This window comes from Opisthorchis viverrini (assembly GCF_000715545.1).
Source record: "Opisthorchis viverrini unplaced genomic scaffold opera_v5_69, whole genome shotgun sequence".
In the NCBI taxonomy this organism is placed as follows: Eukaryota; Metazoa; Platyhelminthes; class Trematoda; order Opisthorchiida; family Opisthorchiidae; genus Opisthorchis; species Opisthorchis viverrini.
The window spans coordinates 1,393,970-1,411,596 of NW_008751725.1; the positions used below are offsets into that span (position 1 = coordinate 1,393,970).

The 17,627-nt window shown below is 40.5% G+C and overlaps 1 protein-coding gene across 1 annotated transcript in view; it reads left to right on the forward strand.

The window, feature by feature from the left end:
• The window catches only part of T265_04300 (hypothetical protein), a gene marked incomplete at both ends in the record, with an annotated part of 60,433 nt that overhangs the window by 22,634 nt on the left and 20,172 nt on the right, over positions 1 to 17,627 (forward strand). Inside the window, 5 exons of the mRNA XM_009168999.1 lie at positions 5,421 to 6,048; positions 12,303 to 12,610; positions 13,197 to 13,321; positions 13,408 to 13,762; positions 15,256 to 15,352. Of these exons, the coding sequence (XP_009167263.1) occupies positions 5,421 to 6,048; positions 12,303 to 12,610; positions 13,197 to 13,321; positions 13,408 to 13,762; positions 15,256 to 15,352 (1,513 nt within the window). The remainder of the gene's footprint in view (positions 1 to 5,420; positions 6,049 to 12,302; positions 12,611 to 13,196; positions 13,322 to 13,407; positions 13,763 to 15,255; positions 15,353 to 17,627) is intronic.

Here is a 17,627-nt window from a genome sequence, read left to right on the forward strand (position 1 = left end):
ATGTCAGAATGGAATGGAGCTCAATCTGATAGTTTTGATTGTTTGGAAAACTAAGCGAAACTTGGAGAAGATATCTTTTGGCGCTTTGCAAGACATGTTTGGTTTGGTAGAAGAAAGAAACTGAATAAAGGAGTAACACATGTCGAAAAGGAGGTGAAAGCGGGGTATATGAGTAACAAAATAAGGTGAAAGCAACGCGGATGAGTCGGAAAATCCCAAAAATGGGACGAAACCTTTGGCAACACGGTGAGACAAATTAGAACATTTCGCACTAAATCAGTTTTTGGCACAGCAAGTTTCGAACGGTGCTATGGGTTAACATATTGAGCTTCATGCCAGATCATTCATCTAAATTGAGTTACACTAATTGACAAATACTGAATGCGGACTTGCATTTGTCAGAAAGTAATTAAAAACCTTCCGGCAATTGCATTTTTCTCATCCACCATACCACAATGAATTAAAAACCTTGGGAACAAAATCAACCCCGCGCTTAGTTCAAATGTTGTATTTGGTTATAAATGCTCATCGAGGTCCCTCAGTTATTCTTCCGTTATCAACTGAGCAAGACACGACGAGATAAAGGCGGCCGTCAGCAGTAGGTGTAACAGAAGGCGAACCGACAGGCGCGGCTCAGTACTGACAGAACCAACGATTTTTAGTGCGTGTCGGAAGTAACAGCTGTTGTAAGCCCAAGTTCACTTTGGACCAATTGAGTGACAGGACTTTTAGCAATCACGCGCTGGTTGTTCACTGTTGTCTAAATCACAAAGAAGCGTAACCGAATCTACAAAAATTCCAGTTTGGATATTTCAAGTTTTTGTGGCTACAAGTTCCGTCATCTGGTTTGCTGTTGAATACATTCAGCATTTTTTTGTATAGCTGTGCGACGCTTCAAAATGGTCCGTGTCATTACACGTGGGTTTCTCAAGTGGTTTCATTTTGTTGTTTACAAAAAGTAGGATATTCAACCCAAGGCAGCGGTTAGGAATATGTTACTGAGTTTGTAAAAAGGATGGTTTTTTGGACCGAAATATGAAGGTTGCTTTTCCCTGAGAATCCGCCTTAGTGTATATTTTTGACAATACAAGTACAACACTGAGTACCTCGCGTATTTGAGTGATGATCTGAGTAGAACATATCGTTCGTGTGCAAAATTGGCAATAAAATATCTTTCCTAGCCATTTGCTTACTGTTGTTGTTTAAAAGTCCTCATGACATACACCTCGCATAAACTTTACATGTTCGGTGTGGGATTGCAAAATAAATAGAAATTAATTAATTCCTCGTATAAACGAAAAACCGGTTATTTAAAAAGTAAAGAAGCAGTTCACCGTTGATCATCAACAGGTTGATTACGCGCTCCAGGTCAGCGGTCCCGCTTTTACATACACACAAGCTAGATCCTTTCGGTGTTTTCATAAATTCCCTTTCATCTAACAAGCAAACCAATGAATATCCGGAAAATTCGTTTGTCGCTTTGTCGCGCCGAAGATCCTACAATTTCTTTTGTTACATAACTCAGAAACGCACAAAAAGCAATTTATTTCGATTCACTTAATGTATTTTTAACAAAAATGAATGATTCCTCAAATAATTTGAATAATTCTCGCCCTTCACCAAGTATTTCTGAGTGTCTCAGTTTCCATATGCGCTTATCAAAAATGAAATTTTATTGCTCCGCTTACTGAACTCGTGTAAAAAGTTGAACTCACTCTCTTCTTTTACGAAAATCAATTGGCGTACGACATAATCCTAGAATACCGTCCTTTGATTTGAGCATTTTGTACTTTTCGGCAATGTGCATTAACGCCAAAAATTGAAAAAATAGGTTCCAACGTTTGATTCTTATCCGTTCTACTCACAGTCACTAAATACAAAGGCAAACTCTCGCGAATTCGTTTTGTAAGACCCAAAACGGTAACGCGGGTTGGTTTTATGTTACCTCAGAAAATTTCACTTAACGGATGGTGCTTTGGAAAAAGCAGTGCAGATAGTATCTTCCAAAAATGCACAGAAGATTCAGGGCCTAACTCAGAGACATACGTTAATAACAGCATCGAACAAAATTAGTCATATCTGGTCAGTACCAAAACCAGGAGGCGGACAGTTTGGTCAGTGGCCCAGAGACATTCATTTATTATTTATATCAGTGGAAGTTTGGAGCATGTCTAGACATACGAGCGTGTATTATTGCAGGCTAACTATATTAGTAGTCAAACATTTTAGTCTCTGTCGGAGCCTCTTTAACGTAGTTTTAACCTTAGTTGAAGTAATTACTTTTGTGAACAATGGCCAGTTTTTTAATATATTTTTGGCCGTTCCAGTGATGTTTCTGCTACAGCTTGTCTATAAAATGTTCTTAGAGTTATCATCAATCGGGAAAAGAAGTAGTTAAGTACCAGGGTACTTTTCATAGGGAACGGTTGCCTGTCTCCGTAGAGACATTCCTGCACAAACTGAAGAAGTACTTTTGTATATACGCGCTAGTTTGCTCAACCGTTAATACGGTTGGACTAAAAAAAATCAGTTGATGCGGTCCAAGCACTTCAATTGTTCACACTCTGACACTCCATATAATTTGTCACCAATAAAATACAGGACTCAACCAGTTAATAAAACTAGCCTACGGAAGAAGCATGATGTGTCATCTTTAACGGTGTGTGAGGTGGTTTTACGTACAATGATGCGCAAAAGCTGTGGACGGTGCAAAGTGGTTGAACATATTCAATCACACTTCTACGGAATGATTTTGATGCAAAGAACAAGTATTTTACTTTATTCTGTTGGACATCCACTTGAAATTCGCGGACGGCTAATTCATTTGACTGAGCTTTCTGTCTTACCTTGACATTGCCACAAGTGTTCACTAGTCTGAACTTTGTACTCAAAAGCAACTTATGTACACGAACTGCTCACTTAATAAGATATGCAAATAAAGTGATAAACTGACACTCATAAAATGAATTTTTGATCAGTCACAAACCGAATTTTATTCTGACAAACTGAGTTACATCATAATGATTTTATTATGTTCTATAAACGGATATAAGTCTAATGCGTAGTTATGTACGTTCCCTATTCTATCCTGGAGAAAGTATCCTATTGGGCTTACATCAAATCAGAGTTGCACTGATAGCAGTTTTATGCCTGTTGGAGCTTGCTAACATTGTATAGTTTTGGCCTTTCGGTAGTTTGAACTCCGGATACTTGACACGCGAGGCGAGTGTGTTGACACTACTCCACGAGCGCATGCTACCCTGCTTCACTGCTACACTGCGCTTCGTTCACACGTCAGAACCGAAAAGATGCACCGCTGGTGGGCTCGCATAAGAATGCGAAACAAGTCCGGTGGTTTTCTACTTTGGCTTTGATTATCGGAAAAAATTGCGCTAGGACAGGGAAGGAGTATTTAAAGGAGGTGATTTTAGTGTGATTCCCACAAAATAATACGATAAAATAATAATAATAATCGTTTAGCTGTAGCACCCTTCCGGTGCCTAGCTGCCATGCCACCCGGAGGAAGCACGAGGGCTGGGATACTGCCAGGTTGCCCAGGTCTGGATAGGGAAGTCGGGTGGCAGAAATGGTATTCGAACCACGGACCTTCCGGTCAGTAAATTCGCGCTCTAACCACTTGGGCCATCTCGCCCCCACAAAATAATACACAAAAATAATACAAAATAATACAACCCTTTACATTTACCCAGTTTATTCTCCCAGATGACCGTTTTATTTCGTATTTGTCTGTTTTGCTGTTCATGTCGGAAATCTGATAAATGAAAACTTGTGAATCCCAGTGAGCTGAAGAGACCATACACGATGGGACTGGTATTGGGCTCAACATTGCAATTTTTGATTTTTATGAGCGATAGCTTATCGGAGTCACCCGTTTTATTTTAGTGCGTATGCATGTGGAAGATCGCTGAGGATATGTGGCACTAAATTCATAAAGCAGGCAGACCACTGGAAGACTAGTTTGGTGATTTTTTTATAACAAAACTCGCAAAGTTTAACATTCGGTTTTTTTCACCTTTTGTCCATTCAACAGGAATGTATCTGTTTGCTAGAACGAAATCTAACGGAACTGACGTCCCCTAAGCCGACATGGTACCAGTTTTCACAGTAAATATAGCGGTCAGCATTCACATAAGCCGTGGTCCACTCTATTTGTCTCAAACGGGTAAAAGTAACCAACACACATTAGATCCATGGCATTCACAAAGTTTAATATTGTGTCTGGAGTAATGCCCAGTACGTCAGTAAGGCAGGGCATTATATTCCAGCCATTGCGAATCCTTAAAAAGGTACAAATACATTTACTAGAATTTCACAAACTCACCAAAAGCTAACTTTGCGCAGTTGAAGCAGATGCGTACTGGAAAAATACTGTACGTAGTTGGGTAATCAGGGAACATTACAATCTCAGTTCAACAGCACTACTTCTCTGACACACCTTAGTAGCGAAATCACCGAATTCATGAGTTTGAAACAGAATCTCACAATAATGTTTCTGCTGGATGGATGGAAGTTGTTCTTTAACTTCAGATGGAGAGTTTAAAATGCGAACCTGAATCCAAATTACTTGATAAAGGACAGTTAACTAAACTAAATGAATATGTCTCACCGGTGAACAGTTTCCAAACCTTTTGAACAAACAGTAAAATTTGCGTCAAACTTGTAGATTACCTGGTAGACAATGGATACGGAAGTAACTGGAACGTAACCAGATGGCTGGAAATGAAAACAGCAACGTGTGTTTTAATCGACTGAATTTGGATCCATTGAATGCATGCGCTCTACTCAAATTAAGGGAAAATAATCAAAATGACATATTCCAAAGCCATACCCCATCCAAAGACCATAGTTCAACTAGTTCCTGTTTGTAAGGTCCATCAGCGGAGTGGACCCATGGAGACCTGAACTTGCAGTCTCCGGTAACAACAAGACTTGGTTTACTGATTAGCACTTTCAGTAAACATCTTCTGGACTGTTTACAAAAAAACGCAACCCATACCTGGGATCTCTAAGTCCATTCATTGGTCAATCAGTGCAAACTGAGTAAGGCCAGTTGTTTTTATTTCCCCTTGCAAAAGAGAGTTTGGAAGAGGCCTACTTCCACAGTCTTTATGAAGATAATTTTGATTGTTCATTTGCTGTAAATATGTAAGTCGTAAGTGAATGGTAGGCATTTTAAGACGGTATACTCTCCTCTGAAAACATATTTAGTAAAGACTGTAGCATCACATTGGTATAGCGGATACCTTTGCCACTTTATTGTATTCTTTTATCCCTGGATGATGCATTCTCCTTCAGCTATTTGGCAGCTTTCTTGTGTGTATTTGCTTAAATCGGAAACTGCTTCTTATAGCAAACCAGATTTGGAAGGATTTTTAACAGTTTTTCTTGGTCATTACTAGGTATTCTTTCTCCCAGCCACTACGTCGGACGGCGGAGCAAATGAAGGAGTTAGTCGAGCGATTGAGTACACCTCGCCTGCGTTTGATCAAACCAAAGAACGATACAACCATGTTGGGCGACCCATTGCTGAGACTGGTGAATGCAGACCCCGACTAGATTTGGCCGTTATTCATAATAGTTCGGGATTCAGCGACAAAAATTCTTGCATCACGCCGTCTGTTGTAATGAGATCAACATGTGGTACATCACTGCCGTTGAACAGTGCGCTGGCTTTGGAAGAATCCTCTGGGGAAAATAAAATCAGTGAGAAGCGCCATGCAGGGGTTGCATCTGATGGTTTGAAATCAGTTTCCGTCACCAGTAACAGTTCAGTGGAACGAAAGAGAGGAGAACATCCCAGAAGATCGAAAAGTCGATATCTGGTCCAGGAGGTTGCTGATGCTTTCCGAAAGCACATCGCAACGAACCTGCGACGAAGCAGGAGTAGCGTCAAAGCCACGGCTGCATTTCATGGTACCATGGATGTACCAAAGATGATCGTCAGTTCATTCACCCATCACGTCCCCGAAAACTCCTCTGCCTTTCAAGAAAGTGACGTGCTTACGAAAAGTCCCCCCTGTTGTCGGAGTAAGTACCAAGTAAAATTGGAATCACAAGATAGACTTCACAAGATTCTCTGATTCTATGCGAATTGCACTATCTTCCTTCCTAAATGGAGACAGACGTTCCACTGCATTGTCCTCAGAAAATTTCAACATCCGGTTAACTTGTTTCACCAGTCTCTAAAAATTAACGTTATTTTTCTACGTAAACTGCTCTTTGAATTTAAATTGTGCGGCAAAAGTTACAACAGTAATACCCGTGAAGAGTGAAGTATACGATCTGTATATTTAAAATGAAACTGAGACGTAACAGTAATGAGTTTATGTGAATAAGGCTTACGCCAATATGAAAAAACTATTAGGAGTAAGATGCCCATACACCTCGACAGTATTAAAATAAATAAAGCTGAGAGTAATATCGAAGGAAGGAGACAGCAGCAGGATTGACACAGCCTTGCTAGCCTAAACCGATATAAGTCAAGCGCCCAACGACAGATGAACTCCGGTTAGGCCATCCAGATAGGAAATAACAGAATGCGGGCTAATGAGCTCAGTTGCATACGATGTCCTGCAGGGTTCCCAATCACCTGCAAACTGCATCATTTGGGTTCCCATTAGAAAGAGAGGATATCCCATAACACTCAGTTACTGTATCTGACTTGACTTTACGTTCCCCACGAATTTTGCGCAAACAATCGCTTGGAACTAAAATCAACTGTTTCTCCTGTAGACGACTGCAAAACATACCAAAATCGCCTCGAGTGGGTGATCTTAATCCAATGCTATAATTAATCAAAAGCATTATCAAATACTCGCCTACGCACCATCACGTTAAGTGCTCGTTTCAGCCAGCTTACTCTTGCCATGTTACGGGTAATCAGACGTTTTCGAAAACGTCCAGGTTCATCGGATTGGAAGAACCAAGTTACATACCCACAGCGTAAGGCCCCTGTTAGAGTTGCTTTGTACACATGACCCTCTAGCTACAGTGGAATTCGCTTTGCGCAAACGCTGCTCGCACCGCGCATTAACTTCATTCGTTATAGTACGACTACGACTTATGCTAAGATATATGAACCGATCAATAAAAGGAAGCTCTCCTGTTTTAACTTCCAAAAGAGCACTTTGTAAGTACACTATGCATGCCGATATTTTGCTGAATGTATTTTGCGCGGAAATTCACAAAATCTAATCCCATTATTGTCTTCTCAGTCGTGACTTATTTAAATAGACTCATGGTTCCTTCGAGTAGGGGTAACCTTTTAGACGTCGAGGACAGAACTAAGCACAGGAAAGAAAGGACAACCCTGATGAACGCTACTACCAGTGTGGAAGCTTTTGCACGGTTCATTCTACACCAGAACTTAATCTGGGTCATTGGAACTAAGATCACAAAGAAGGTTCGTGAACCTCAAAGACATCGATTTCCTCTGTCCAAGGATATTTAGAGCAGCTAATCTATCCACCTAGTCCAAGGTTCTTTTAGGTTGGGAAAACCGTGGCTTTTGGTGGTATAATTGGCGTCCAAGGTTCTTTTAGGTTGGGAAAACCGTGGCTTTTGGTGGGCGATATAATTGGCGCAGCTCAAGAACTTGATGTGAAAATATGACTAATACACACTGTGCCAGGTCGGAAATTTGCTTAATGCACTCGGACTCACGTTCATTTGCCGAAGGTAGGCGTTGCAATTTGAGAAGGCCCCTAGGTCTGTTATAAGTCTTATATCCCTATGGTTGGAACATTTTGTTTGGGCGCCACTTTCGAACGATGATCGATTGGTCCTGGAAGACTTTCGCTTTTAAATACGTACGAATAAACTAGACCAAGAAAAGAGCTCCAAAGATTATCCCCTATCTTAAGACAACGCAAGCTATGCTTATGTGATTCACCAGCCGGATATCGTTGCAAGGCAGAAAGATAAATTTCTGCTTCACCAACTGAGAGTTTATGGACTCACAGATCAGGTCTCAAAATTATCGGGCGAAAAGCAAACAAGTGGAAAAAGGGCAAATAGGCGATTTCTGAAAATATTCCACCAAGGATTCTTCGTGCTCGTCTTTATTATATATTAGATTTCTAACATTATCTATGATAGATAGATTTTTCAGAGAGAATAGCTTTAATGCACTCCTCGCCACATTTGTTTTTTCCACATCTCCAGCATTCTGATTCCACCAAGCCTCTCTCTCTGGTCAGTATTCCAAAAGAATTAAAGGGGATTTGGCGTTTTGCTTTAACAAGTAATAGCGACTATCTGAGATCCACCGATGCAGAGGCATCACAAGCCAAATTTTGGCGTTAAGTTCAGGCATGGTTATCTCATCCGAGTTCGGTCAAATTCATTCAAGAAAGCCGCATACAATGCGTTGCATAATAGGCCTTTGTATATTTCGCCACAAAGTTTTTGAACTGCTTGATAAGAAGCTCGTTCCTGTGGCTTCTCGGAGAGGTTTACCCAATATCTACAGAGAATTAAGGTGTGGATTCCAAAATGATCTGCTGCCATGGGCTGAGCTACACTATCAGTAACTAATGTCAGCGTGGTCACTTTGAATCCAGCAGTAGATGGACACCAGGTAGCAAAACGATGTCCATCGCGTCTTAAGCTAGTACTGCTGAGAATCAACTGGTGATGACCACAAATTTAAAAAGGCACTTACTATTATTATTGCGTTTGCGTTCACGTTAAACATACCGCCGAGGAGTACTTGCGGTGACGTACTACCTGTTTTTTCGAAATCTCTTGGTACTAGGACTATATCTAAGCCCTTCGTAGTAGGCAAGAGGGTGATCAGTTTTAGATAGAAGTTGGCTTAAAATGATGAAGTCTACGGCTCGATGGTGCATAAATGGAAGTGACAGACAAAAATCCTTTAGTATTTCAACCAGCGGGTGATTTTATCGCAAAAAAGTTGCATGTCAACAGGTATCCAGTCGATCAGTGATGCCTTAACCAGCAGACATTAGTCTACACAAACTCAGGTGCAATCCACTGCTGCAGCAGGCTCACTCAAAAATCCTAGCTTGTAGCACCTAGATACAGTTCAACTGGATATGGAATGTCGGATACAGTATCAAGTGTATGCGCAGAAGGAGAATGTTGGTCGATTTGCTCGAGGTTCTTATAATAAAAGCTGCAGTAAAACCAGGAGAGTATGATTGAAATAGTGCGCATGCAGCAGTAGGTGTGAGTGCTGCCGACTAATATGTTAGTTCTTTGGGCACGTGACTGATATCCCTATACTTGGGATCTAAGTAAAAGTGACTGCTCAGTGAAACAGGTTTAGAGGTAGAAAGTAAAAGTGAAGATTGATTGGAGTGTCTACGTTTAGTTGTTTTCACTTATCCGCCCTGTTGTAGACAGTGCATAAGGCGATCCGGCTTATATCACCAGATGACGACTAGTATGGGAACTCAGTAAATTTGCCTCACAATTAGTGATAGGAATACACAAGTCTATGAAGTTTTTACACAATCATATCGGCGAAGAACGACACGTCAATTAAGACCATGGGCTTTCTATCAAAAACGACCTTCTTGATGGCAACTGCAAGTGTAAAGATGTCACAGCAGCCTACGGCGAACCAGATTAAAAAAAAATTTTCTGTAAATTTGGCTGTGGCACGATTTGCAGATTTGGACATATCAGGGATGGATCTGTGCAAAGAATTTTGTTTATGGAGGTAAAAAAGGTGTAGTTGTTTTTTGTCGTCCTAAAATGTTTAAGCAGTAGTTCCAACATTTTATTTGCTTAAAGATGCGCAATGTCTTTTTTCCTATTTGGTCAGTTTTATATTTCTTCGGAGGGCCTCTGACGTTCTGCTGTTAATCCACGATTAGGAAAAGCCTCATCAAGATACTCATCCTTTTCTTGAATCATTGTCCCTTTTAGTGACGTGTGAGGATTAGGACTTGACAGCTGCCTCAAAATGTCTCCTTGATTTTAGCAATTTCAGACTTCGAACGAATGAAGAAGCGCTAATAACAGGAAGATTTGATTTGAATTTTTTCAAGTGACTTAACTAAGGGAAGTTGATGGTCTACAGTTTGATTACACATGCTCTCAAGTTGGATTTCCATGGATGTGCTGTCATCCGAATGCTTTGAGTCAAAAAATATTCAACTTAGTTTTTAAATCTCAAACAAATTAGGAAAGGTTGGACTTTTGAATAATTGCGGGTAAAACTTGGTGGATCACTTGAACATTGTGTGTGAGGTGTAGCGTAGCGCATTTGTGTGTATGTCTTTTTGTATAATGGAATTCACAAGGTCCAAAGACTCCACTTTATTTTGCTTCAATTACACATATCGCTTTAATAAACCGTTTTTTTCATGTGTTGTTCCTTAATGAACTGACCAAATATGGCATCACAGATCGATTTGTTGGCTATTTTCCTATCCACATTATCATTCTTGTTTTGATGAATTCAGACAGATCGTTACATTTTTAATAATGAGCATCGTGGGCACTACTCACACAATCAGGTCGCCTCAACATACTAACTTTTTGAAGATAACGATTTGTATTTACGTTTTCATATGTTCAATCAATTTTGCAAACTCTCTACGTACTCAACGGATCCAGAGCTTTAACCGTAGTAATTGTTGCAGGCGGAGAACCAAATGCATTCGGATCTTTGTATGGAAACTTCTGGTTGAATCATACCAGTTTTCTACGCAGCCAACTGAAATTTGAAGCTTTTCAAATCCGTTACATATTTTACCACATACTGTGAGTTTTGTCGTGTTGAAAAATAAATATGAATCAATTTCACATTGAAAGACTCGACTAGAACATGACAGAATGTCGATTGCCCGAGTCCCTACTGAACGGATCCCGAGTGCACTGTCGATTTTGTGTGGTGATCAGCTTTTCAACTCGCTTAGTGTATGATGTAAGACAATAGGCCCGCTCCTGCCACCATAACGGGTACTGCAGCAGCTGAGTCATTGGGGTATACCCCTAGTTCTTACAACTGTGTTTCTAAACTTTGCAAGTGATTCATGGAATAAAGTCCACCGGACCAATGTTCGGTGTATATCAGCGCATGGGTTGAGTAGGTTCCACAGTATGCCAAATTTTGACTGTCCCTAAACAACTAAAGGCGTTTCGGAGTTCGAAATCATACCTTGAAACGACAGATTCAAGAATCCATGGCATGTGGTGACAGGATATGCTTAAAAAGTCAGTTTTTGCTAATCACTATCAGCACCACAAGTTAGCAGGCTGCCCTCTGCTATATTCCTATTGCAGCGGAATATTGGTACATAGGCGTGTTCATAATCGTTTGAATTGTTCATTTTGGTCGAATAAGGCTGCTCGCAGATGCGTTTTTGACATTCTGTTAATCACTCGAGACCAGAATCACGTCATTAGTTTAATTTGGAAATGGGGCCAAATTACCTCACTACAGCGGATCAGGTAACAGTTGTCAATACTGATTTAAAATGACCTTGAAGAATTTGGTAAGCAAGAAGTGGTTATGATTCATCCACAATCCCATGCTAGTTCAGATAGTTCATTGATTTTATTGGGGTTGTCCCCGTGACCTACCGAAATCCTCTGCTACCCTCATTCCGTCTGGATTGTAGTAATTCTAAAACATAAAAATGTCAGGTGTTCACAGCATTTACAGGTTAATTCAGGCCTTTTCAGAGATCAGAAACCGTATTGTCTCCAAACACCTTAACCGGTCCCAGAAGCTTAGATACTGCACTTATATGGTGCAGCCGAAGATTGGCGAAAGTGTTTTTGAATTTTCGGGGAGCTTTCACCAACTAGAGGTGCGGTAGGCTACGTTAGGTGTCATTTTGTTCTATCCACTAGCAATAATACCAAAGCGAAGCAGTGCACGTACTGTGAGTAGAATAAAATTTGCAGCGTGGGTGTTTCTTTCAGTATAAATTTTAGAAAGAGATTTGCAGTGGCTCATTAGGTACGCAGCGAGTTGCAGCTTAATGATGTTATTGCTTGAAGTCATATCACATTGGTTCATGGCTCAGCATCTCAGCTACTGAAATAGTGGTGCAGCTTGGTATCCGGTCACAAATATTGAAGCTTTGAGCCAGAAAGGTCCTCTACACACAATAATAATAAGGTTTGTACTGACATAATTTGCTATGCTGTAACGTATTAAGATGACTAAACACCATGGTCTAAATAATACATTCTGTTCTCGAATGCTATTAGGGTGATGTGCTATACCTCCAAAGTTACGAACATGGTCAAATTCGGTTCTGCCTCGGCTAAACTAATATTTAAACCATTCCTAATTTCAGTCCTTGGCTACATGTATCAATTTGGTGTATGGGACGACAAAGCGCCTGTTTTAGACCCCCGATTACCATTGGCAGTCTGTGGAAGCTCTTCGTCACAACGGCTTGCAGACAGATGTGGAACCGTTATTGCGAATCCCCCGGAATGGCACCACGCAGAAGTCGGTCCCAGTCCATCGGTCACGGCACAAGAGTCTCTGGTCCGGGGTCGTATAGTAGCATGCTTGCAGCGGTTCACGCAGCACAGCCTGACCAGTGGAAAGGCTCTGCATCGAAGCACCTACGTTCAACAGACCAGACTTGTTCGAAAGGTACCTAAACGCACCAATTTTTCCATAACGACGTCATTCAAATGTCAAAAAATCCGTATGCTTGAGTCGAAACAGTCACAATGTCGGAGGAACCCAATCCGTCAAATGATTCTCAATATGCTAGCTAACGAGCCACGTATTTAAGTTTGCGATATATTTGAGCAAGCACGCTATTGCTTGACTTCACGTGCTTTCAGAACAGCCTCAAGAAGACTACTTCCGGTAGATTTTCAAACATCCTTCGCTCGCTTCTGTTTAGCTTTTCTTTCATAACTATACAAAAACAGTTTTATGGTTTGGTCGCTGTACCCTTTTAGCGTAATGGACGTCAGACACCAAGAATACAAATGGTTAAGTAGTCTAATCCTGTGTTTCAGCGCTCTCTGTCCTGTCGTACTCTCTCTTCCAAAAACTTCCAACAAATTCTGCAATTCTTGGTGGTAAAAGTTTTTTCGCACCCACACACCAGGTGCAAATAAGCTGGATTCAGAATAGTCAACATTTCTGAGGGTACGAATTTGAGCACCTATCAATTGTCTCCACGTTGGGCTGCATATTGCGCACTGCATATTCTGTTGCTCTTCAGAGAAAGAATCAGAAGAGTGATTCCAATGTGCTTCCGGTGAATGACGACCAACAGCTCACTGGAGACAAGGAGTCAGATGGAACAAGACAACGTGTACTACTTGGATCCGGAAATCAAGACACTGGGTGAGCATTCAAGTTTGAAAAGAATTAGACAATCGAACTATTATTATCTGAAAGTCTAACATTGTTGTTTTCACCGTATTATTTAGATTAGAAAAGAACGAAATACAAGGGGGCACCAAAGCCGGAGCTGGATGGTTTCCTTCAACGGGCGAGTTCACTCAGTGCTGTCCAGATCGTTTACAAATCCTACAATCAATTTGTCCAGCAGCTGCGGCGGCGACCATCTTGTTGGGAAGGCAGTTTTTGTCCAAGACTCTGACCGATTCGGACTACGATTCAAATGATGATAGTGGAGAACTGGGACAGTCTACCAATGGGACCAGAGTTTTGGTTACTGCTAAATCCTGGTGTCCACCTGCCCTTATTTCGCAAAATCTCTCACCATATTTAATATTCAGTAACAGTGAAGATGAACCAAGAGATAATGGGCTTCCTTTCAAAGTAAGTAACATACAGATAACCCGGATAGTATGTCTGTGTTTGCTGTGCACTGGATCCGAAATTTTCTCGGAACTGTCTGAACAAGAATTTTATGGTTCGTCATTTCAGCTAACTTCATCAATCACGGAAGAAGAGCGATAAGCTCTGTTTAACAATATCAGTAAAGGTAGTGTAGCACGCTGAACCCCACTATCGGCTTCAGACTCGTTTATGGCAACAAACAACTTTGACGGTTTTTTCGAGTATGATTTTGAAATTCGGAAACATCGTTGACCTTTTGAGAAGGGCATAGATCAGTTCAAGTGACAAGGAATTTATGCATCTCTGAGTAACTTATTAGTGACAAGCATGGTATCGGAATAGGATAAAATTACCTGTTTAAAGGAACCGGGAGAATTCAAACGGTTCGACGTTAGTATTTAGATTGATTTGTGTGTCTGGAAAGTGCAGAGTGATCAACAGGCTTTGATCTAGGGTTTCAGTCTCAGATAGGATTTGTTTTGGGGAGTATTTTCTGCACAGTAACATGTTTTTAAGTGCTTCTGAATGATCACACTTTTCTCATTAAATCCTTCTTTACTCTTAACAGATATGTTGTGCGTCTCTTTCTTGAATGATTAGATCTTGGAAAAATACAGCTGCGTTTCCTCGCTGACGTAATATGAGGTAGTCGTCAGTTATGGCCACACTGTGTAACCAAAACACAGGAGGCAGGAGCAGGGCAGTCTACAGCCCGTTTCCGGTGTTTTGTAACGCATCTGTGAAGGGTTACAATTGTCTCAATAGCCAGAAATCAAACACTGAAAATATCACACACATTTTAAAGGGCAACCCTAAATAAAAACTGGAATAATGATAGCTGTTCATCTTTTCAAAGGCTGTGGCTCAACTGCGAATAATATGGCTAGTGCAAAATTGTGTACCGGCTAAGTGCGTTCAAAATGTTCACTCTAGTCTAACAGTGTGACTGCATACTGATTCAGCGCTGCTGACGAACTCGTGTTTCGTCTATGTGGTCTCATGAAATCCCTAATCTTTAAGCCTGAGCGATAAGGCTTCTATGTTTTCACCTCACACAAACAGATTCTTGTTCCTGAACTGCGTTCTGTTAAGTCCTTGGACAGTGAGTATGTCGAAAAACCTGGAGTTCAACGCTTTTACATGCACTTGATAAATCAGTTGTTCTATTGCTCTGATAAGAACAAACGCATCTTTTACATAGCTTTAAATCAGTTGTTCTATACCGCTGATAAGAACAACGCATCTTTCTACATAGCTTGTTTAATTTTTTGTACACCAGATCCCCTGTTGTCTTAGGAACCGAACAAAATGATCAACATTTTTTCCATCGAGAAGAAATTATTTACGAGCTGAGTTTCCGGCTATATGCCTTTACCTCAGCCATAAAGTAGAACAGGCAGATAGAGGAAGTCAAACTCATCTCAGGAAAGTTCAAAAAACCGAAAACATTTATTTATCCGTTCATGCAACAGGAAAAATCTTCAGGCGTGCCACATCTTCGAATCCGTGGAGGAACTCTGGATGGTCTTATTGCCTACACGTTACGGTTACTTGGAAGTGAGTCGCAAGGTAGGTTCGGGATCACAGGACACTATGTTTGCGACATTTCAAATATCTTGCCTAGGATTGGTCAACTTTCTGCAGCAAAATCATCATCAGTGGTGACTGTGACAAGGTGTACTGTGTCAAATTTAGCGTTATTTCAAAAGGCCTGGACCATTCAAGTGCTCGTCTGGTAACAAGCGACAGTTCAAAATGTTATAAAAATTATTTTTTGAGATGTTTGCTCCTGTTTGACGTAGCCACTGTAAACATCAATCAACCATGTCTTCGGTTTCAAGCTCCTAGGCGAACCCCTTCGAATTCACTGAAATTAGTACGGTGACCCCAACGGAGATCATTTGCCACAGCTTTACTGTTCGTTTGTCCCAAAATAATTAACTGAACGTCAGCAAATAAGAACTACGATTTTGTAACTCTGATAGGACACATTTGGGACAGTCAATAAACGCTTATTGAGTTTACATTAGAATATATGTGAAAACTACTTAGAGACGCACAATTTTCAGTACTCAACATAAGGTTCTTCCTAAAATGCAATCATTTCGGCTGGTTTAGCTATATTTCCACCGATCTTGAGATTCTTTGGAGAACCGAAATTTCAAATGGTTTCACCTCTTCACCGCTCGCGCTCATTCGACGCAAAATCGTCTGTAGTTGGAATTTTAGAACGTTTATTCCCGTTTACTTCTGCTCCCCACAGTCAGGTTTAAACGGTAGGAAAAATGAAGGGTGTTTGGATAACAGGGTGACCTGTGTTTGTTGCGAGGATCGTGTTGCATGGAGTGCTGTTTGACCTTCAGGAATATGGCTTCTAAATTCGCTCGTCATCCAGCTAGCCTTTGCATACAGGACACAATATTTGCGTAATTTAGAACTGCAGTTGTTAAGTCACAAACTGCTTTACCAGTAGTTTCCAGCCCAACAAGAATTCCTCCCCAGAGAAGAACTGTGGAATTGTGTGGAAGAGTTTGGAGCGCACAAGCATTGATTTTAAAGAGCTATTAAGGTCCTCGCACTCTGTAATTCTTTGCAATCTACTAAACTGCCAACTAGCCGCGTACAATAAGCAACGTTATGTATACGTTGCCATGCATCATAGATTTACCTCTGTAATATTCCGTCACCTAATTTTTCTAAAGCACGTGGTGGTTTTTGTTGAAAAGCAGTATCTTTATAATGTCAACTGGCGGTATTATTCGATACACATTGCCATCCAATATGAGCAAAATCTTTCATTGTTGTGCGGTGTACTTAAGTGTATACAAAGCCGTTACACTACACAATGGAACAAAAAGAATGGTTTGGCTCGCACCGACTCTAGGCCACTCTGCTTTTCCCATAATTCATGCTCCTGTCATCGGCCCAAATGAATGGTCTTCTTTTTTCTGGTTCCACTCTTTCACGAGTGTTCTACAGTATGATGTTCTGTTTGCTCAATTGTTTCAGGCAATTAGTGTGCTTGTAATTTGTCACCAAACCAAAATTTGCTATTGACACGGTGTTTTTATTCAAGTTATAGTTGAATGAAAACCGTTTTTAAGCGAATATGAGAACTAAACTTATCTGCAAATATATTGGCAACGACAAAGTAGCATGGTATTTTCTGTGGTAATTAGTTCCTCAAGACCAAAAGCCCTAATTTAGTCTGGTAATCAGGTTGGTACAGGATCAATTTTGACAACCTCATTGCAGTTATGAAATTTTCCTTTTGAATAAGAGGATAATAAGGATTTATATTTGACAACTTCATTTTCTTATTTAGGCCTAATGCGCTTTGTAATTAGTCCTTGAACGAATCCGCCGTGTGTGAAGCCAAAATCAGGATATTGAACGAATCCGCCGTGTGTGAAGCCAACAACAAATCAGGATAAATTCTTTTTTTTCTTTTGGAAAGACGTCCTACGCATTTATTTCCTGGATTTTAGAGTCACCTTCTGGAAACTTTGTTGTTAATTACTGGCATTCATGTTGTAGGCGGAGCATTATTGAGGCTAATAGGAAACATGATAAGTTGTTTTGCAACAAAAGTGGCTCCTTCTGTTAGAACGTTTTAGGCACTACAGATTAGAATCAATAAATTGGGCTTTGAAACTAGGCCGAACAATGACTGAACCTAAACTGTATTGATCTGATTAGAAAACGATTTTTGGTTTCACGCACTTATTCTTTGTCTTTTATACGAGGACTCCAAAAATTTGCAGTTTGGCTCCGTTATTAATGAGGAAAAATAATGTCGAATAATAAAAAGTAAATACGGTTGCGACAAAAATACAAAAAAGTA